Raw genomic sequence first — 21,815 nt, 5'->3', positions numbered from 1 at the left:
GGAAGGGATTCGTCCAAATAACTCCAAGAAAGATTTGCAGCCTTGATTGAAATATCCGTTCCGCTGAAATCTACCTTAGTCACTTCCACCTAAATCCGGAATTCCTCCTTAACTACGAAGTAAATCCGGATAGGCTCAGTAAGATTTACTTTTACGTAAACCCAATTGACAGAGCAAACCTGTGCACATCTGCTCAGATTTGCGACCCACTGAATTTGATGGGGTTTATTTTCAGATAAGTGAGTGTACGATTTCAGCCTCCGTAGACAGGCTGTTAATGTGTTTAGTACTGAGCGGGGGAGACTGTGGCTAGCGATGTTTTTGATGTTTACAGGTGCTGCTGATATTCCACTGAGATATGCATCTGGTTCCAAAACTGGAACAAACCCTCTTAAAAATGAGACAAAGTACCCCCCCCCAAGAACACCAACTCCCTTTCCCCGTTCTTCTCTGCCCCTCTCCACACAAAAAGGCACAGTTTTCTCCCTACAAAGGTACAACAGTAAAACGGATCCGCTGCTGTGGAGTCCCCGGTGCCTTTTAGATATTTCTAGGAAGGGGAATCAGTGAACCGCATCTTAATTCTGGGCTACACCCTACTTAATCCTCGCCCAAAACCTTCAGACTGAAGACCTGAACTCATTAAGAGTGAGTCCACTAATTCGTCCCCATCTCCCCATGTGACTTTCTTCCCCCAGAAGACCATTCATTTCAATGAGATTTATACCAAATAATCTTATTCTGGATGAAATTTCACCATTGGGATAATTTAAATATGCTCAGAATTGGTTCAAACACTCGCAACCTGGAGCATGAAGTGCAAAAGGTTTCAAAAGGTGGTCTTCATGATCAAGTGAATGTTCAGGATTTGCCTCCACTGAAGATTGATTACGTCGGAGGCAGTGTTCAACAGCAATGTCCACTCAGACTGCAGCCTTACACATCCTCCCTTAGAAGCAAGTCCCATTGAAATCAGGAGAGCTTACTTCTGAGTAGACACGGTTAGGATCAGGTTGAATTACAATGGTAATGACCGGAGCGAGCCTTGAGGTCATTGTATGTGTTGGAAGAGCTGCTGCTTGTAGCACTCTGAGAGGGGTTTGCATGGGGTTAAGGCAGATTAGAGTGGGGAACCTCAGATATTCCTAACCTGTTCCTCTGTCCTTTGATCTCTGCGCGGACTTTTCCTTTGATCTTAAAACTGATAATCTTAGGTTGCAGCTCCTCACTTCCTGTCACCTGCTCACTTATCTTTGAGACCTGTTGGAGAAAGGTAATCTTGGATCTACCTGTGGGATGTATCGTCACTGAAGCAGTCAAACACATTTCCTGTTGCCTAGAGTGGACACACAGGGGAATGTTGCTCTAGACAGGGAGGACTTCCTGTCATACCTGCTCTGGAGCCTCCTCCCCCTGTGTGTGACCAACATTCCCACACACTACCTCTGCTGTGAACAAAGACCACGCATGGCTCTTTGTAGCTCCCACTTAGCCAGGACAAGGAATCTTTCCTACCCAAGTTGACAGAATACTCAGATTCCCTGCATCATCTAGACCAGAAGATTATTGTTTGACATAAATTCCCGTCGAGGTACCTGAAGGAATTCACATTGGTGGAGGCCGTTCTTACACATGCGCACTGGGCAGGTCAGTGTCACTGCGCTCGGTAGGAATTACGCTGCACTTCTGAACATACCGGTTACACTGCGTGTATAGCTGGGCTAGCCAACGTGACGCCCTCTAGATGCTGCTCTACCGCCCCAGGGCCATGGGCAATGGTGAAGGATGCTGGGAACATGTGGAGGGCGCCACGTTGGCTACCCGTGGTGTACAGCTTAGCAGCCCCCGCGGGCTGGAAGGGGGTCGAGGGAAAGGACAGCAACGATTTGAAATCTTATGCGGGCATGTCTTAAAACGAGCCGCTGTTGTGTTGAAGCAAAACTGTCCTGTTCCTAGGGGAAGAAGGGAGACTCTAGGGGTCGTTTTCTTAGTCAAGGAGCGAGTGAATCAGCAGAGCCGGTGGAGAGGAAAGTGGCGGCGGCGGCGGCGGCGGCAGCAGCAGCAGCTTTGGCAGCGCCGTTCCCCAAGCCCACCCCTACCTATCCGCCACCCCCTCGGGCTGCTTCCTATTGCTGCTCCTTGGCCCGGCAGCCTCCGCCTCCGCCTCCGCTGCTGCTGCCGCCCGTGTCTTGGTCGCTCTGATCGTCCGTGAAGCAGACGTCGACGTCGCTCTCGTTGTCAGTCTTTGGCTCCTGCAGCTCCGGGCGCGCGTACCCGGCGGCGTCGGCGCCGTTCCTGTCCTCCGCGCCGCCGGCGCCGCCCTTGGGCAAGCTCTGGCCCGGGTGCCGGGACTTGACGTGCCTCTCCAGGTCCCGGCGCCGGACCAGCACTTTGCCGCAGAACTCGCAGCGGTAGGGCGTGTTGCCCTCGGCGTGCAGGCGGATGTGCTTGTTGAGGTTGCTGGGGTCCCCGAAGGGGCGCAAGCACACCTTGCACTTGAGCGGCTTGTAGCCGGTGTGAGTCCGCATGTGGATCTTCAGGCCGTACTTGCGCGAGTACAGCTTGCCGCAATACAGGCACAAGTGGCCCGTCTTGGGCTTGCCGCCTGCCGGGCCCGACGACGCGGAGGGCTGCAAGCTCTCCAAGCGCCCGCGGCTCTTTTCGGCCGCCGCGATCTCCGACAGCTGCTGCGTGTGCATGGCGATCTCGCGGTCGATGCTGGCCAGGGAGCCCAGCTCCGACGGGTTCAGGCCCGCGGCCGCCGCAGCCGCTGCAGCAGCCGCCGCCGCGGCCCCGTTGAAATAGGACACGGACTCCGGGTACTTGAGGAGGTTGCCAAAGTGCAGCTTGAGCGGGTAGTAAGGGGCGCTGTAGAGCAGCTCGCCGTTGTAGACGGTGAAAGGCATGAAGGGCGGGAGGCTGCACTCCGCCGACGCGGAGAAGGGCTTGAGCCCGTCGAAGGGCGGCAGGGCGGCGGCGAAGCGCTCCAGGTGGAGCCCGCTGGGGAGAGGCGGGTAGCGGGCGGAGGCGGGCGGCGACAGGCTGGCGTGGAGACCCCTCTCGACGTGCTTGAAGGCGGACGTCTCCTCGAAGTGCGAGAGCAGCGGGAAGCCTCGGGCGCCCCCGGAATAAGCCAAGCCCGCCGCTGCCGCCGCTGAGGGAGGAGGCGCGGCAGCCGCGTGGCACTTGGCATGGTGGTGATGGTGGTGGTGAGGCTGGGGCGCGTGGTGCTGCTGCTGCGCGTGGCCGTGGGGGCCGCTGCCCACGCCCAGGGGGCCTTCGCCGCTGGAGCGGCCGGGCTTGAGGCTCCCCAAGAGCTTGCTGAAGCCACTGGCCTTGCCCTCTTCCCGGAAAGAAGAGGCCGGTGGGGAAGAGTCCGCCTGGTTCGCTTTGGCCAGGCCGGCGGGCTTGAAGGCGGACCTCGCCCCGGGGTAGAAGGACAGCCCGTTGCTGCCGCCGCTTCCCAGCAGGCCCAGGAACTGCCCCGGACCCCGTCCCGTCGAGCTGACGCTCATGTCCAAGGCCCTCTCCTGCTCCTCTTTGGCCGCCGCCTTGCGCCCCCCGCCGCCGCCCGCCTTGGCCACTGGCGGCGAGCCCGAGGATTCCCGCTTGATGCTCTCCCGGGAGCCGCCGGCGCAGTGGGTCCTTAAGGACGCCGGCGCGGCCGCGGGCTTCAGCGACAGGCTGAACAGGTCCGAAGGCCGGGCGTGCTCCGGCGAGCCCAGGAAGCTGCGGCCGTTGTTCAGCACGCAGTGGAAGTGGACGTGCGCCTTGAGGCTGTTGGGGTACTTGAAGGTCCGCCAGCAGTACCAGCAGATGTAGCGCTCTTCGCCTAGCAGAGGGAAAGCAAAGCAGGGAGACGTTAACTAGGCAAATACGTAGAAACCCCGACTACGCTCTTCGTGCTTGGGAATATGAAACCTGGATCTGAAATATTATATGTTCAACTTTGAAAGTGAGAAATGCTTGAAGAAGAGGTTGCTAATCTCGGGCCTTCTAGACGTTCAACTCCCGTCAGCCCTCAATGCTTTGTGATGATGGGAGCCGTAGTTCAGTCACCTGTTAACCACCACACCCCATTTGAAGGCTAGGTCAGCGTGGAGGCAACTTGAGAAGTGTTTGCTAATGTCCCAATATTTAATTACTGCACACCCATTATGGAAACAGATGCTGTCCGTGCAGCATTATCCATAATTTGGAGTGTTGTGTAAACGTGGAATTTGATTCAGATTTTGTTGGAATACACATAATGTCTCTCGGTTTGTTTGTTTTTTAATGTGAAGTTGTGTGGCATTCATACTTCACAGCTATTATAATATTATTATAATTTATTGAATTTGTTCCTCGCTTTATCTTGCCCTGGGCAACCCACTTGCCAGTTCTGCACTGCCAACTACCAATGTGGAGAATACTCTGCCCATAATTAAACACTGTAGTTAATTGTCTTTCATAAATTCACTCACGTTCCACATACTTCTAGCAAAGACCAGCATTGGGGCATATCAAGTCCATTCATGCACATATCAACTCCCCACCCTTCTTCCCAAACATGCGGAGATGAAAGCGGGCTACATCATGCCGCAGTCACATAGCAAGCATCTCTCTCAGCCTCTGCTGAGGTCCCCGCCCGTGCATTCCAGCCAACCATGTTCGGATAGATGCCCGTTATCATTTATCCAAGTCGGTATAGCGATCTGTAGTGCCTGGGTAGTCATTTCATTATTGCACTTGGGAAGTTGCTTTACGCCAGGTCAGACTGTTGGTCCGTCTACGTCAGTGCTGTCTACACCGACTGACAACAGCAGCTCTCCAAGGTGTCTTGGAGATGCTGGGGGTCGAATCTGGAACCTCCTGCGTGCAAAGCAGTTGCTCTCAGATGTGTGGGAGCGGCGAAGTTGGCTCTACTGCACTGACATTCAAGACAGAGAACCAGATTCTGGGGTGATTCCGGGTTTAGTGGTAGAGCACGCGCTTCACGTGTTCAATTCCCTGGGATCTCAAGGAAATGGTCGTGTCTGAAGCGCAGGACAGCCAAGACAAGTCCACATAGATGAGTATAAAGGTAGATGGATCAATTGTCTGTAGGGTGGATTTCGACACTAGGAGAGGATATATTGTTTAGTTATTTAATAATGTGGGTTGCCATGTTTTGAAGAGCAAAAAAAGGGACACTATTGCCGATTTCTACTTTTACCTATGGATCGTTATGACGACTCTCATTTTACATACTCATGAAAAAGAGGGCGTGTCCTGGAAAAAGGGGACATTTGGCAACTCTATCTTTCCTTACTCCCTTGACATCAGCAGAGTACTATGCTTTGCACCTTAAACTTGGAAGCTTAGACGAGCTTGATTTAACGTTCTAGAAATAATAACTTAAAATACTTCAACGTCTGGCTCGGCAGAAGACCGCATGCAGGGTACACAACCTGCACTGCGCTTCTGCTATTGTAGTGGAACCCTGCGTAACTATTAACAATTGATATTAATCCGTTGCATCCCATATCTTGTTTATGTTCACAACTCTGCGAAGCTGAGAGGACTCCACTTAAATAAATAACTGAACAGATTTGTGAATCAAAAGCCCAACACTAGGCCATGGCAACTCTCAGGAAGGAATGTGGTTACAAGATGGCCACTAATCGGAACCTCTCAGGGTTAGAACATCAAATCAGAGCTAATACTTACCAAACACCCTGGCATAGTCTCAAGAACAAGAAGCCATAGTGGATGGCTTTTCGGAACGCGTTAGGAGGGAGTGAGGTTGATAAATAACGGGAGCCTTTCCCTGCAGTGAAAACTGTGCATGTGGACTTGGAAGTAAGTCCTACTGGGTTCAAATGGACTTAGGCAAGTGTGAGAACTAGGGTTGCAACCATAAAATTGCAGGCTTTGAATTGACCTTAAGTTTGGAGCCCAGCGCTAACTTACTACAGAGAATTCTGTTGCCACCTACAACGAGAAGTTTCCAGGGTGAATGATTTGAAAACTGCATTATGGTTCGTTGTCTGGCAAAGTCAATTTACTTGGATTTAAGCCAGTTCAGCACCAGAGACGTTAGCGGAACTAAACCCATTTCATTCATATTTAAACGCTCCATCTCTTAACTAGTTTGTGATTTGGAGTTCTCATTCTTTTACCTCCGTGGAAAACCGACGATCACTTAAATGTGGATCCGCCTGCTTCAGGCGGCAATCCCAAAGTTATAGGAAGTTACCGAAACCCAACAAGACTTAATTCTGAATAGGCGTGTGTATAGGGTTGCACTGTCAGTCAGTCAGTAGTCCCTTGTTTTTCTCTTTTCCCGTCCAAGTTACTATAGACTTGTGACTTTAATACGAGTGTGTGAGTAGCATTAGAAAAGTCATTATAAGTAATTTATCGGATTAACAGCCTTCTTACATGACTGTTTATGCACAAGGATTTACTTTTCAGTAAGCGTGCTTACCATTAAAACCGTGGACTGCTGTGACTATCCCTTACTCGCTTTTGGAGCCCACACTTAGGGTACCATAGAAAGGGCTCGTTATCCCATTTGCACAGAGAGCAGGTAAGGAGTGCCAAAGATGCGCTCCGAGGGTACCTGAGGCCAACACCTTGTTGAAGCTGATCTGGTATGGGGCTGCACATTGCTGGAAGGGAGACTGTTTGGGTTCAATGAAGAAAGAAAGGTGATATATGAATGTAAGATATAAAGAAGGAGGCTCCCGGTGGAGTACAGGATCAGGTTTAAGTTGCTGGTTTTAACCTTTAAAGCCCTATACGGTCTAGGACCCTCGTACCTACGGGACCGCCTCTCCTGGTATGCCCCACAGAGGAACTTACGGTCTTCAAATAAAAACATCTTGAAGGTCCCAGGCCACAGAGAGGTTAGGCTGGCCTCAACTAGAGCCAGGGCTTTTTCGGCTGCGGCTCCAACCTGGTGGAATGCTCTGTCACAAGAGACAAGGGCCCTGCAGGACTTGACATCTTTCCGCAGGGCCTGCAAGACAGAGCTGTTCCACCAGGCCTTTGGTCGGGGCGCAGCCTGACTGCCTCCTTTGGCAATCTTTACAGAACTTTAGTTTATGGTTGCCATCAATTTTGATTTCAATTTTGATTTTAATTAATTTTTATAATGTTTTTAGAATGTTGCACTATTTTAGTGTTGTTAGCCGCCCTGAGCCCGGCTTCGGCTGGGGAGGGCGGGATATAAATACAATTTATTATTATTATTATTATGGCTCAGCGGTTAGAGCACCTGCCTTGCATGCGGAATGTCCCATGGTTCGAGCTCCACCATGTCGAGGTAGGACTGGGAGAGACTCCCTGTCTAAAACCTGGAGAGCCGCTGCCAATTTGTGTAGACCTAGAAAGACCAATCGGGTCTGATTCAGTCGAAGGCACTTCCCTCTATTTTTCCATAGTACACGCGTGTGTGGCTGGAATCAATCTCAGAATGTGATTGTAAATAACGAGCGAGCTAGGAGTTGTTTGAGATTAGGGGGTTTTTTTAAGAAAGGGGGGGAGATGTATGGCTGTGGGATATGAATCCTAAACTGCTAGTGCCTTTCTCTGTTGAGTACTGAGAGAGGAGTGGAGAGGGAGGTAAAGAGTTGAGTAAAAAGCAGTGCAAAGGCAGAGGGCCACAAATGCGCTCTGGATGGGCTGCCTTTGGACTCCACGAGGAATGAAAAGCGCGCAGCTGTTGCCTTAACGCCTGTGTCCGGCGGCCCATCTGTTGACGTTTGCAGAATAGGTGGCGTATGTCAGGGAGCTGACGCAAGGAAACAAAGGCCAATCTAATGATCATGAGCCTTCCATTACCAGGCGAGACAATATCCTATATGTATGCGCCATACGTAATCGGTCCTTTCAGAATACAATGCCCTTTGTGCCCCCGATCCTTAAACGCTTGGCGTTCCCTAAGGCGGAACAAACCGACGGGGCGACTTCGTGCTCCTGCGATACGCACGTCCCCTTCTTTCGATACTTTGTCGAGACGGTGGGGCCATTGCAGCAGAACACGGAGGTTTTTCACCGAAGGATACACCAGCAAGGGTTAAATTAAGCGACCAGCGCTTCAAAGCTATAGAGAAACTCGTAAAAGAGGTGGCATTTCCGAATGCAAAAAGAAAAGCCCCACAGGGATTCAATTGTGGGGGGTGGGGGTGGGCCGGAATATGAAATAGTGAACAAGCAAATCGCTTAGAGGGAAAGACAGTGAAGAGCCTGGCTGCGGCAAAGAATGAAAAGATAATGCATAGCTTGTGGAATATATATTCGATCATCTTTCTTCTACATGTGGTTCTAAAAGTTGAACTACAGACATATAATAACCGCCACACCTAGATACAGCTATATTACTCTCAATAACATAGGAGCAGTCCTGCTGGACCAGGGCAAAAGCCAGCCTAATCCTACATCCTGTTCTTGCAGTGGCCAATCAGATGCCAATGTACTTTCCTTCCTTCCCATTTTTATGGGTTCAAAAGAAGAAAACTAAGCTTCCATGTTCTCTGACCGTAGGCCATCCGGGGGCTAATGCCACCTGGGGTCCAACCACACCTGGTTACCTTGTAAGTTTATATGTCAATAAGATTTGTGATCTATGCATTAGTTGGCCATCTCAGCGAAATAATTGTGAATGTCCCTGGCTGCTTAATAGAGACGGCCGTGGGCTACGGTTCTGTGTTTAGTGGCGGTGGTGGTGCTTGGCCGATAGGATTCCAGCGATTGGATTCCGTCGCTAGTTAACGCGAAACTGGTGTGTAGGAAAGGATGCCCGAGAAGGCATAGGAGGCGCTAGATCTCGATCCTGCTGGAATAAGCAAGCCAAAAGGTCTTTTAAAAACGACAGTCAGTTCAAGAATCAACCAGCATGGAACTGTTCATTAACTGCAGAGAAAACTAAAGTCTTTCTGTTCCGTGATAGCTCCCTCCCAGCCGGAGTGTCAGCAGTTGCAAGCATCCTATGGCTTTACATTGGAAAGGCAGATTTCCAATGTCCGGTTGCAGGGGATGAATGAATAGGAAGCCGCAATAAAACTTTACGAACTTAAGTCTACAGTCCTAAACCCATTGGATTATAGGACCTACATCTCAGCATAAACGTGTATGGTTAGGATGGCGCTGTTAACAAGCTTAACTGAGTAGCTTTCTCCGGCTGGCGAACTCGTCAAAGGCTGCGCTCTCCAATTATCTTTGTTTGCAAACACTAACGATCCCTAAACCCAGACTGCTGGCTTCTGCCCTCCTCTCCCTCCCCCCCCCCCCCAATTCTCGATTCACATTATGCTGCTAAGAGCCTCGTTTACTCAATCTATGACTAAATGGAGCGAGTCAAACACTTTTGTGAAACTAAAAGTGCCACCCTCTTTCCAGTTCCACTTGCTTGACAACTGTTTTTGTCTCAGGGTTTGTGTTGCCGTTTAGGATTGAATGAAAGTCTACTCGAGAAAGTTAAAAATAATTTTAGCGGAACTGGAGAAGCTGAGCATAAGAATTGGTTTGGCACGGCAGTACTAAGTAAGGCTGGTTTTGTTTGTTTGTTTGTTTGTTTGTTTTTCAAGAGGGGCTCCTGTGCCTGTAGCAGCTGCAAAAAAATTTCAGCAGACGCACACAGGCTATATGGGACGATGGTGAAAAAAAGTTCGCCTATTGAATGTCTCGCGCAGTTCGCAACTCTCCAGAAGCAAATCGTGTTGATTTCGCCGAGACTTCAGTTCCCTACACATTTTAGATTATCCAGGAAGAAAGAATCTCTGACTAGAGACTCGCTGAATCGGCTTTTAATATCTAAATCCTTCCCCGCAAAAAGTCGTGGTTCAAGTTGCTTCCTATTGCGTTAGTCCTTATGTATTTTAATTTCGTATGAAAGGTTTAGTAATTGCCAGAAGCTTAGAAATTGCTAAAATGCAGTGTTGGGAAAGAAAATGCTGTCTAGCAGAAGTTTCCCAGTCCTTAATAAGCTTGTGTCACTTGAAATCTGTAACACTTACTTGGGATTAAGCATATTTAGGGTCACAGGCCACAGCAGTAACAGGATGCTAATTTTAGACCTGGCCAATATCCGAAGGACTTTCTTATTTCTTATGGACTCTAAACACAGAGACGGTGTATCCGGGGAAGGGAGATAGGAAAGACGGGTCTTCGTCCCCTTCATGATCCTTGTTGTTATATTGAAAAGACATGCTTCCAAGAGGCGTACAGTTTTGAGAAAGTGGGCGTCAAAGTAACACCTTCACGTACAACAAATCCCATTTTAAATCCTGGATTTTCCCAGTTAAAGAAGGAATAGTGAGAGCCCATGCATCTCCAAAATTTGTTGTACTACAACTCCCATCATCCTTGACCATTGGTCATGCTGAATGGGGTTGAGAGAAGTGGAGTTCAACAACATCTGGAGGGCCACAGATGCCCCCTCCTCGCACGCCTGAGATAAAGGATCTCAGGTAGCAGGGCTAGGGAAGATACTTGCCAAGGAGAGGAAACAGTATTGTACTAGGCAGACCAATCATTGGACTCACTCTAAAACAGCTTTAGGTGCTACTGGAACCCCTAAATTATGTGCCCGTGAATTTGCCTCCTATTGATTTCAATCCATGGAAAACAGAACACAAAGTGCCAAAACGTGACCAGTTGATTTTCTTTACACCTTATTAGATAATGTATCTGCTAATATATGTTGCAAGGTGATAAGTTAACAAAAGTATTTTAAAAAGTCGTTGCAGTGTGGTCAGAGTACATGACCATATCATAAAAATATGGGACCATAATGTCTCAAAATGATGTCCAGTACAGTACAAGAAACCAGAGGAAAGGGAAAGGCTATAGCTCAATGGCAGAGCATCCACTTTGCAGGCAGAAGGTTCCAAATTCAATCACCAACATAGCCAAGTAGAGCAGGTAGAAACCTCAGTCTGAACCCCTGAATAGTTGCTGCTAGTCAGTGTAGACAGTGAAGCCAGTCCAAACCAGATGGACCAATGGTCTGACTCATTATGAGGCAGCTTCCTATAGTGTGCCTGTTTATTCAGAAGTAAGTCCTAAGCTAGGATGTTCAATTGGGCTTACTTCCTCCTGTGTGTTTAGGTTTGCAGCCCACCATAGCTGGTTTGTTTACTTATTTTTTCTTTGGGAGTAGATAATACTGATTAATAATAATAATAATAATAATAATAATAATAATATACCACTCTATACCCAGGGGTCTAGATGGAAAAATAGTCTGAAAAGGCAGCATCACAGTCTTTCCAGTGGTGGCCCCCTGATTGTGGAATACTCTCTGGTGCCATCATTATCAACTTTTAGGTTCCAGGCAAATATGTGCATGTTCACCCAGGCACCTAGCTCTTAACTGGGGTCATATGGTATTTATTTACTTACTTACTTACTTACTTACTTACTTACTTACTTACTATACTGCCCTTAATCCAAGGGTCACAGGGCGGTTTACAATATAAAAACACACAAATATATACCATAACAACAAACAAAAACAATAACACCCCCATGGTTTAAAAGGCCATAGATTGTTTAATAAGCCAAAGGCCAACGACAGCCTAGCCAGTACTGGTGTTCATCTTGTAGCAGGTTGGGGTAAGATTTGGCCTTCTTATGTTATTGCAGGATGGACACTTTTAGTCAATTAATATTCTTTTATCTTTCTGATCATGAAGAGTCGGAACGACTAAACAACAAAATACATTTTGCATGCTTTTATAATTGTAGGCCACTTTGAGACTTTTTGCATTAAGCGACGAATCATTGCAACAATAATAATCATCCTAGCTATTGATACTAAATGCCTGTGAGGCAAAAGTTCTCCTTTCTGTGCACCATCTGTGATCTTTTGCAGGAGATTTATAAATTTCCCATTGAGACCAGTAGATCTTACCATTTGTCTGGGATATAAAGTTGTGGTTAAGAGTACCCAGCCTCTTATACATATTTGTGATGTGAAATGGGCAGTCAGATCAGTTATTCATTGATAACTTTTTTTGAGGAGTTTTCTTGCATTAGGATAGTTCTCCTACATTGAAACTATTTTTTTCTCTTTCAGTAATTCCTGTCTACTAGTACTGGAGTAAGGTGGGGTCCTATTTCTTCCTCGAGTGTTTTTGGCTTGCTCCTAAATTCACTTTCCCTGAAGTAAAGGTAAAGGTAAAGGGACCCCTGACCATTAGGTCCAGTCATGGCCGACTCTGGGGTTGCAGCGCTCATCTCGCTTTATTGGCCGAGGGAGCCGGCGTACAGCTTCTGGGTCATGTGGCCAGTATGACTAAGCCGCTTCTGGTGAACCAGAGCAGCACACAGAAACACCGTTTACCTTCCCGCCAGATTTATCTACTTGCAGTTTGACGTGCTTTCGAACTGCTAGGTTGGCAGGAGCTGGGACCGAGCAACGGGAACTCAAACCGCCAACCTTCTGATCGGCAAATCCTAGGCTCTGTGGTTTAACCCACAGCGCCACCCACGTCCCTGAAGTACTTGGATTTAAAACAATTGACTTTCTCTCTTCCACCCTTCTCATGTAGTAAGGAGGATTATACCACACATAGGTGCCCAATCCTATACATTGCAACTCAGAAGCAGCTGCTCTGAGTTCAAAGGGCTTCCTCCCAAGCATGTGCAGTATCTACAAAATTATTCATCTAAGTATTCTGCAAACCCAAACTTGCAGAGTCCACAATCCTTTTAAACACAGTGGGGTTTACATCTGATTAAACATGCATGGGTTGGGCCTGAGTGCAAGTTAAAGTCTGTTAGAGCTATGTGGGCCAATCCATATAACTGGAAATTGGATTTTAAGAAGCTCTTCTCCTTGACCCATTTATTCTGCTAAACCTCTTGGGTTTGGTCCCAGTTATACTGCCTCGGATTGCGCCAAGCTGTTTTAAATCTAAGTCAATGGTGTAGAACTTGCACTTTGTGGTGGAAATAACCTCCACCGGAATCAGTGGACGCCAGTTCTAGCTGAAGCCTTTCGGAATGGCTGTTTGATGACTTAGCAGCTAACACTTCAGTTTCATTAATTCGCTGTGCAATTCTAAACACGTCCCATCGCGTTCCTGGGACGTTGCTGAAAAGATAAAAGCGTGATCAGGACTGCAGCCAGAATCTCGTGGTAGGTTCCATCACCAAGAAATGCTGCTGAATCCGCCCAGCCTCTGTATTTTAACAGGATTAAGTTTCCTCTTTGTTTTAACATATTATCTCCTAAAGCTCACTTATCTACAGATAAAGTCTCATCGGCATTACGGATCCACCAGTCACTGAATCCGAGAGGCCTAGTAGCTCCATGCACTTCCCTGCCTCAGAAACAACGAGTCTTAAACCAAAGTCCTTCCCGCCACCGAATATATATAGCAAGAGTACACAAAGCGTTAACTTGGACAAGAAGCTGTGGCCGCTCATTACCAGAGTGAAAAGGAGAACGAATGGATTGACTGAAAACACTATTCTTAAAAAAAAAAAGTAGATGGAACAAAAATCCATTTCAAAATATAAACTATAGCTCCATAGCTATGATTGGGCGGGATGGGGAAAGAAATCTGGCGAGCCGAGTTCTCCTCTGGCACTTAGAACTCGGAGAAGATCTAGTGGCATTTGTTTCTTTTGTAGTCCCTCCAAGAATTCCCAAGATTTCTGAACAGCGCTGGAGGTGTCCTTTGCTTTTAAAGAGCGCTCACGTATGTCAGCGCGCCTACTTTCCCGCTTTAAATGGACTATACCGTCACTTCGAATAAGAACGGGATCCGGAGGTTACGAGAAAAGCCGGAGAGGGTGATGCAAGGCAGATGCAAGGCAAAGCACAAAAGCAGAAGGAAAGCCATCCTACGCCTTCAGAACCAGCGAGCCTGTTTTAGCACGGGCGGGGGCAAAATCCAAAACTGTCGTATTGTAAGGAGAAGAATGTCAGTGTGGCAGGGCGCCCGCTGGGTAAGGTGCAGAGGGAATCAGTACACATGCAGGAAAAGGCTGAACAGGGTCCAAACTCCCTTCTAGCACGGTGTAAATTCGTAGCTCAAGAACTATTCCAATGAAAGGTCAACCGCATTGGGAAGACGGTATCTGGAGTAAATATGTATGTTTGATCTACTCAAGCTATTTTTATCTTAGCTCTAAGCTGTGGTCCAATACTGCCTTTTTATTGCAATCAGGTCCACAATCCTGGTTCAGCCGTATTTAAGCCTTCCCCACTTCTTTCACCAAGTGCTTGGCATGACTTCTTGCACATCAGCCCTCAATCTTACTTACTTGAGAGTAAGCCCCATTAACTTCATTGAGGCTTCTCTCCGAGTGAGCATGCACAGGATCTAGCTGAGCAGCATGTATTTGCAAACATGTCTCATATAGATCCAGCACCACAAACGAACAGCTCGCTTGATCTTTTTTTTAAAAAACCACCACTGTTTACACTGGGATTTACTTCCAAGTTTGTGACAAGTTTATTAATTGCCCCGTAGTTTGGTTTTTAGAGTTTAAAAGAAGGTATAAGACCGACCTACTGACTGACACAAATTTATTAACCAGTGTTGACTTTAACAGAGCTTACTTTCAAGTTCATTCCGCCTAAACTGTATTAAGTACTCGATGGTCTGCTGCTCCGCTGATATCTTCCGTCTCGATTTAAATACAAATAAAAGAATGTGGGGGTTGAAATCCCAAACGTACTGGTGGGTAAATCCCATTGAACTCAGTGGGGCTTACAGCAAAACTCTCACTGTAACGCGTAGTTAGTTGAGCAGCGCTGTGGGGAGGCTCTTCCACCTTGCGCAAGTCGCTGGCCAAGGTGCTGTACGTACCTTTCTCGTCGTGCGTCGGAGTAGCCGTGGTGGGGATGTCAAACCACTGAGCCAACGAGCTGGAATACCACACTGTCAGCTCCTCTCCCGGCTGGACGTCTCGCAGCGCCCGGTAGAAAATCTAGGAGAACAGAAAGAGCCCGTCAAGGGACCAGACAGCAAAGCCAATCTGTCCAACCCTAAGACAGAAAGGCTCATAGAGCTGAGTTAGGGAGGCTGTAGGTACCTGTCCGCCCGGTAGATCTGCAATAGCTTCCAAGGTCTGTTCTTGCGAGTGCCTGGCAGCCCGGATTAACCCTATCCACTCCACAGCAGAGCCCCCGGCTTCGTCCACCAGTTCCCCTCTCAGCATCCGCACCTGGAACATAGGACAGCAGAGGCTGTCATTTATACCGCCAGTCAGTTCAAGGTCCTTGCTTTATTTAGCCAGAACAACATTCGCTGGTACTGAGCAGCTCCACTGACAAAAAGACCGCTAATGTTACATCCCTGTCCCCCCCACACACACACCATAACCTATTAAAATAACTTATTTGTCTAATTTCTCTCTGTGTTTGATCGTTTCCATGAGAAGCGGATCCCACAATCAACAGAGAGAGAGGTGAACCAGTGCGCAGCTCGATCCTAGTCGGAGGCAGCAGCCAGGAGACGAGTTAGAGGGCTAACCAAATGCAGCCATTGCTGCACTAATCCGGAACGAGGCAAAGGTCTCCTAGCAAACGGTTTGAGGATGGACACCTTCTTATTTTATAAGCGACTGGTTCTGTGGAACTGGAACGTGCATGCTTACTCGGTAGCAAATCCTCACTGCGTTCAAGGGCTCTTACTCCCAAGTAGACGTTCATAGGATTGCAGCCGTAACTCCACTCTTTCATTTGGTTCTCCTTTATTTCATTTGAAAAGTCCTTCTAAATAAGTATGCTTAGGCTCACGGCTTTATTGTCTTGGGAGAGATTTAAATCCTCTTAAATCCAGGTGGGTCGAAGTTGGGGAGTTTCGGTCGATGTGAATGCTATATATATAGTCTTTAGGATCAATGTGCCAATTAACTTAGATAGCAGTCGATTGTTAGACTTAGCCAGAGCTGTGGACCAGGTTGTCCATCGGGTTTGAATCGACGTGTGTCGGCTTCACTGCCATGTACTTGCAGCTACCAAGGGAGCGGGTGGCGCTGTGGTCTAAACCACTGAGCCTCTTGGGCTTGCTGATCGGAAGGTCTGCGGTTCGAATCCGTGAACTCCTGTTGCTCTGTTCCAGCGTCTGCCAACCTAGCAGTTCAAAAGCACAACAGTGCAAGTAGATAAATAGGTACCGCTGCAGCGGGAAGGTAAATGGCGTTTACGTGCGCTCTGGCTTCCGTCACGGTGTTCCGTTGCGCCAGTAGTGATTTAGTCATGCTGGCCACATGACCCGGAAAGCTGTCTGTGGACAAATGCCGACTCCCTTAGCCTGAAAAGCGAGATGAGCGCCGCATCCCATAACCGCTAACCGTCCAGGGGTCCTTTACCTTTACCTTAATTGCAGCTACCAATAAAGGGACACCTCCACTCGATGCCATGTCATTCCGAAGTGAGACAAGTGAGATAAGTGCGTAAGTTGCCCTGAGGTCAGTGATCCCCAAACGCCCTATATACACTCTTTAAACAATCCCTCTTAGTTGGGAAAAGAACCTTCTTCAAACTCTCTTCCGCTTCTTGTCACTTTCCCTGACCTATAGGGCTGCAGCCTGAAAAGACGAAGGGGAACATATTTAAAAACCATAGTTATTAAATTTCCCCCTTCGAGGGGGAAATGGCTACACCTACGTTTCAAGCTTCCCAGCCGCTGTAGGCCCTGTATTAATTAATGAATAATCTAATCAGAAATCATAAAAAGAGGATGAGAGCAAAAGAGGAAGAGGGCAGGAGCAATTCTGTTGAGCCTCAGAGTCTTGCCTCATCCTTCATAATCTGCTTGGTCATACACAGAGAGCGAGCAAATGAGGGGCTACCTCTTTGAATGACCAGGCAATAAAAGTCACTGTAACAAAGGCAGCCTAAAGGGAGCAACCAACGGAGCCAGATGAGAAATAAATTTGAAGGGGCTGGCAGAGCGTTTAAAAACAATTAAAGGACATTCAGAATCCGAGCGGAACGTACGACAAACCTCTGCGCTTTGGGATAGAAAGGAGACAACGTTGCCTTCTGCTAAGCTCATCCGAGGAGATGCTCGAAGGCTGCAATCCACACAAACAAATCTTTCTTATTTAGGGTTCCTTTTGGAGACTTCTCTGTAAAGCACTCCAGAAGCAGTGATCAACATTTGGAGCCAGCTGGGAAATCAGCTCGATTGCTCCGATCCTCTTTTGCTTGGTCAATGTTTCTTATGGACTGAAATCCTCTTTAAAAGCAAAACAAAACAACAATGACGGTGACTGTGGCGAGCCCGCGAGAATTTCGGCGTTAAAAGGGTGCTTCATAAATTGGATCATTCCAGACTTGGGGTCTGTGAGAGGACTGTTTTCATCTCTTATCTTTGCACTCATTTGGGTTCTGCACAGATGCCTGTGGGGAAAGCTCACAATTGCCCCCCTTGCACTTCATGGCCTTAAGGCCCCAGCATTCCCTAAGCAAACAAACATCGACGCGCTCTTGTGCGCGTGTGTGCATCTGTCACCTTCAAGCAGGTGATGAGACGGACTCTAGTCCAGGAAAGCGTAATCCACAATAAATCCGCAAGTCTTTAAGGAGCCGCAAGACTGTGGATTTCGCTCCCACGAACTTCCACCATCCAGCCACCCTTCTTGAAATCTCAACTGCAGGCCGCTTTTGTTTCGGGCGAGGTTTTCTTGCGGTTGTTTTATCCTGCATGAGAGGCAAATCTCACCTGGTGGCGTTAGGAACCTTTAGATTTCGTTTCACTTAACTGTTATTTTGCCTCTTCCACTTTAAGGTTAAAATAAGAACCTTGAAACAGAAGGTAAACATAGTACATTCAATAAAAGCAACTGGCATCGCAGGCAACAGGGGTCGAGCTACCAGTTCATTCATTCATTATTATTTTATTTCGTGTTGTGAATATATATCCGATTTCGTATCCACCACTCTGGTATCAGGGTGGAGGATCAGTCGGAGGAAACTATTTACCTTGATTTACCCGGATTTGATTTCCTAGAATTCGGGGTGCGGGGGGGGCACCAGTAAGTCTGTTGACCCGCCGCTGTCTCGTTTTTCCAGCTTCCCTCTCCCCATCTACGTCCAATCCAGCAGGGTTCAACACAGTTCCCCCACCCCCTCAAATAAGTCATCTAAAGTCAGAGATCTCCTCCGAAAGGCCAGGAAGAGGTCTGAAAGAGAGGCGGTCGCCCATCCCCGCAGCCTCTTGGCTTCGTGAAGATCCGAAGAGCAGAGATGCTTCGTGTGGACACCCAAACCCGTTTATGAACGGAGGAGGGGGACAGAGAAATAACTTTGCTGCGGAAACATTCCCTCGCAAGGATGCGCGCCAGCCCCTCGGACACTTCCCCTCCTTCCCCCCACCCTCCCTCCACAGTGCTTTCCGCCAAGGTGCGGGAGCAATACCTTTTTCTTGGGTCCCGGCTCCCTGCGATCGGACAAGTACTTGCCCAGTTTGAAGGTGCCGGACACCGGACCCAGGCGCAGGCCAGCCGGGATGCAGCTCTCCGCGGTAACGCTGAGCGCCGGCGGACCCCGGCTGCTTTGCATCGCTGCCTCCGGGTTACAGACGCGGCGATCGGGAAAGGCGCCCAGGACTCTCTTCGAGTGACAGAAGGGAGAGAGGGAGGCAGAAAGAGGGAGAGAGGCAGAGGCAGGCAGCAAGGAGGGCTGAGCCGCACCGGCGTTATCTCCGCCCGCAAAGTGACGCGGCCGACGGTGCGCGCCGCCTTTTCAATTGCCACATGAGGGCTCTCCCCTCGGCCCGCCGGTGCTCCAGGGCGCCGGGTTGGGGCGATGAGAGAGTGTGGCTCTTGCAGCAGCTGCCGAGTCCCACCCGAGAGGGTCACATGGAGATTTTCCCTAACCCACCCCCCACCCGCCCCATCCACCAACCTCTCTCTCTCTCTCCCCACCCACCCCAACGCATAATCAAGGGCTTTTTTGAATGGGGCAGCCAACAATGGCCCCGGCGACCTTCCCATTCCTAAAAATCCAATTTGTCAAGGGCAAAGAAAAGGCGCTGGTGAATCAAAGGTCTGGAGGGACCATTAATCCTCAGCATGGGGGATTGTCCCCGAGACAGTTACGATATTTTAAGTGACAAATCCACTGTATAATTTCTCCATAAATTTTACTTCCTTCGATTGTTCCCCGACAAACCAGTTTTGGAAAAGAAGGGAGTGTTTTAAGTCTACTTGGCTGAGCCTTTTGTCAGCCAGGAGACTTCAAAGATTTTTAATTCTCTTTCCTTGGGCTGGATTGTAAAGGCGATTAAACAAAGAGATTAGGGGGGGATGTTTGGAGGACTTGTTAACTTCTATTGATTCCTGGCGTGTGCCATACAGAAATTGGGCAGGTACTTGATGGGAAAACACCAGAAAATACCTACACTTTAAAAAAGAGGGGGGACGGGGACGCTGCCATATTACCAATTCAGCGGGTTGGTTGGAGCCCAGAAATCCCTTTGCAACAACAGCTTGGTTCCTCAACTCTCATTTTCCTCCTGCTTTTAACTGCGTAAAACAGAGAAATCCTCGCCCGGAGTTGAAAGCACCAAGCTCCGCGTTTGGAAGCTCTCTAGAAATAGTTTTATTTGGCTTATCGAAGGAAGCGCCTTGTATTGGGCGAAAAAGGCGCACGAGCGCACAAAACAATACACAGGGGAAGTTCATGCAGGAGTCTCGCGGAACGGATCCGTTTTTCAATCCCTGGATCCATTCTCCGACCCCGATATAGGTCGCTAAACTACAAAGATTGTTGTGGTCCGGTTCTTTTTTTTAAAAAACTTTCAATAGAAAAGTAGCACTCACATTCCAACAGGCCTAGAACAAAACGCAACCCATGTGCTCTCTGGGATTTCCCAAGACGGACAAGAATTTATTTAAGAAATCCAGAAGAGTGGGGGAAAGGTGAGGAGTGGTGACGAAATAATCCGAATACGTACTTGTTCCTGTCCATATTTATTCACTGGGTGAAGATAAAACATCCCAGAGGAAAGGCGGAGAGGATGGACGGAAGAAATAAGCCAAAATTCCTAAAATACTTATCTGCAAGGAGATACTTTGAACATCATTGAGACTGGATTTGATATAAATACAGCTACAGCTGCAATCCTATGCACACACTAGCTGGGGCCCACTAAATAAAGGGGATTACCTCTGAGGAGGATTGAGTCGCAGGGCTACTATGGGGGAAGGGGTTGCTGGCTTGCTAGATTTAGTTTCTTAGAGGAAAGTCCTGTTGAAATGAGAGGCGATAGCTTCCGAGTCAGGATGAGGCCATCACAAACAGGGTGGCAGAATACACGTGGTCATCGTATTATTTCACCTGTTTCTGCATTGGGGGGAAAGAGAATCTTTTGCTCAAGCTATGCAGAGACCCACTGACATTAACAAAATGTGTAAGTGAGAGCAAGAATCAGAGCATCGTGAGACTTCATAACTGACCAGGAATTGGTCCTCCAGTAACAAGAATCGATTCAAGAAAATGACAAAAGCCGAGAACTTAAAACCCAGAGCGGGGAAATGATTGCAAAGTTCCAGCAAAGTCTTAGCCCACCGAAATAAATGGAACGCACTTCCTCGAATGTTTAGGCTGGAGGGGCCAGAGTTTACTGCCTTCCCTTAAAGTTTTCATAACGGGAACGGAAGGTGTGTGGTCTGTTTCTGTGCAAATTTACTTCGATGCAGTCCCATTAAATCCAATGGGGCCTTACTCCCCATATCTATGAGCATAATGTTGCAGCCTTGGAAGGCAACCCTACACATGCTTCTAAAGAAGTAGGGTCCATTGTCTGCCCAGTTAAGTATTCTTATAGGGTTATAGACTGGGTCATTAATTTGCTACTTACTAGCTCCTTACACGCTTCTTTAGTAATGGGAATAGATTCCAAAGAGTTTTCTTTTCCCTCACAAGCTTCGGATTTCCAGACTGTCACCTAGCCCACTCGCACAGTTTGTAGCGAGATGCACGTTGCTTTAAGCACCACGATAACAGACACAGAGATCTACATCCGAGGCCTTGGATAGACTGTACCACATCCACAGTCGGATGATGAAGCCGGAGCATACGAAGATGCCTTGTATTGATTCAGATCATTAGCCCATCTAGTTCGGTATTTTCCAGGGCCGGCCCACCCATGAGGCAAGGTGAGGAGACCACTTCGGGCGGCAGGATCCACAGGGGCAGCAGATCCCTATTTAGATCTTAAGTCCCGCCCGCCCCCCCCCCCCCCGTCCCTGATGTAGGATCTTCACTCTCTCCTTCCCTGGCGGGGCTGGAAAGTGTCATTTTGTAGTTCGTCTCAGGTGCCAACATGTCTTGGAACAGCCGTGGTATTTTCTACACTGACTGGCAACTGTTCTCCTAGCCCTACCTTGAGATGCTAGGAGCTGAACCTGGGACCTTCTAGATGAAAAGCAGATCCTCTGTCACTTTGCCTATTTGGAGTCAAGCTCAATACAGCCTAAGTACAACACATTTGATAAAGCAATGACGTCTTGCAGGCTGGTGGTTACACATTCACTGGAAGGTAGGTCCAAATGAAATGTATGGAACTTACTTTCAAGTAGCATTTTGATCAGGGCGTTATTCCCTTTAAATGAAAAGGAAGAGACACAGCAATTTTACAGCACATTGGTTTCCATTACAGCATTAAAAACATGCATTTATTTATGCCCCTCTCGTCCTCCACCCCCTCGAAATCATTGGGACCTATACATGCCTGGATCATACTCTAATGGCCTTGCACACAATTAAGTCTACAGCCCTAAACCTATTTATTCGGGAGTAAGTCGAATTTATTCAGCTCAGTCGAACTCATTTAGGCCTACCGCCTGGGTTTTCGGACGGTAGTCCTGTGCACGCTTAC

General features: G+C 48.2%; 1 protein-coding gene across 1 annotated transcript; it reads right to left on the bottom strand.

Annotated features, from left to right (window-relative positions):
- Positions 1-2,126: 2,126 nt before the first annotated feature.
- Positions 2,127-18,603, bottom strand: PRDM13 (PR/SET domain 13; the record flags this gene model as incomplete). Its single annotated transcript, XM_083606255.1, has 4 exons — positions 18,350-18,603; positions 15,016-15,147; positions 14,790-14,910; positions 2,127-3,832 (listed from the first exon to the last, which is right to left on the bottom strand). Exons 1-4 carry the CDS (start codon positions 18,491-18,493, stop codon positions 2,127-2,129), a joined length of 2,103 nt encoding a protein of 700 aa, XP_083462381.1. The 5' UTR covers positions 18,494-18,603.
- Positions 18,604-21,815: the final 3,212 nt, after the last annotated feature.

Source organism: Podarcis filfolensis (genome assembly GCF_964270895.1).
Source record: "Podarcis filfolensis genome assembly, chromosome: 3".
Classification (NCBI taxonomy): Eukaryota; Metazoa; Chordata; class Lepidosauria; order Squamata; family Lacertidae; genus Podarcis; species Podarcis filfolensis.
The sequence above is the reverse complement of the archived record's forward strand: the minus strand, read 5'-3'. Positions and strand labels throughout refer to the sequence as shown.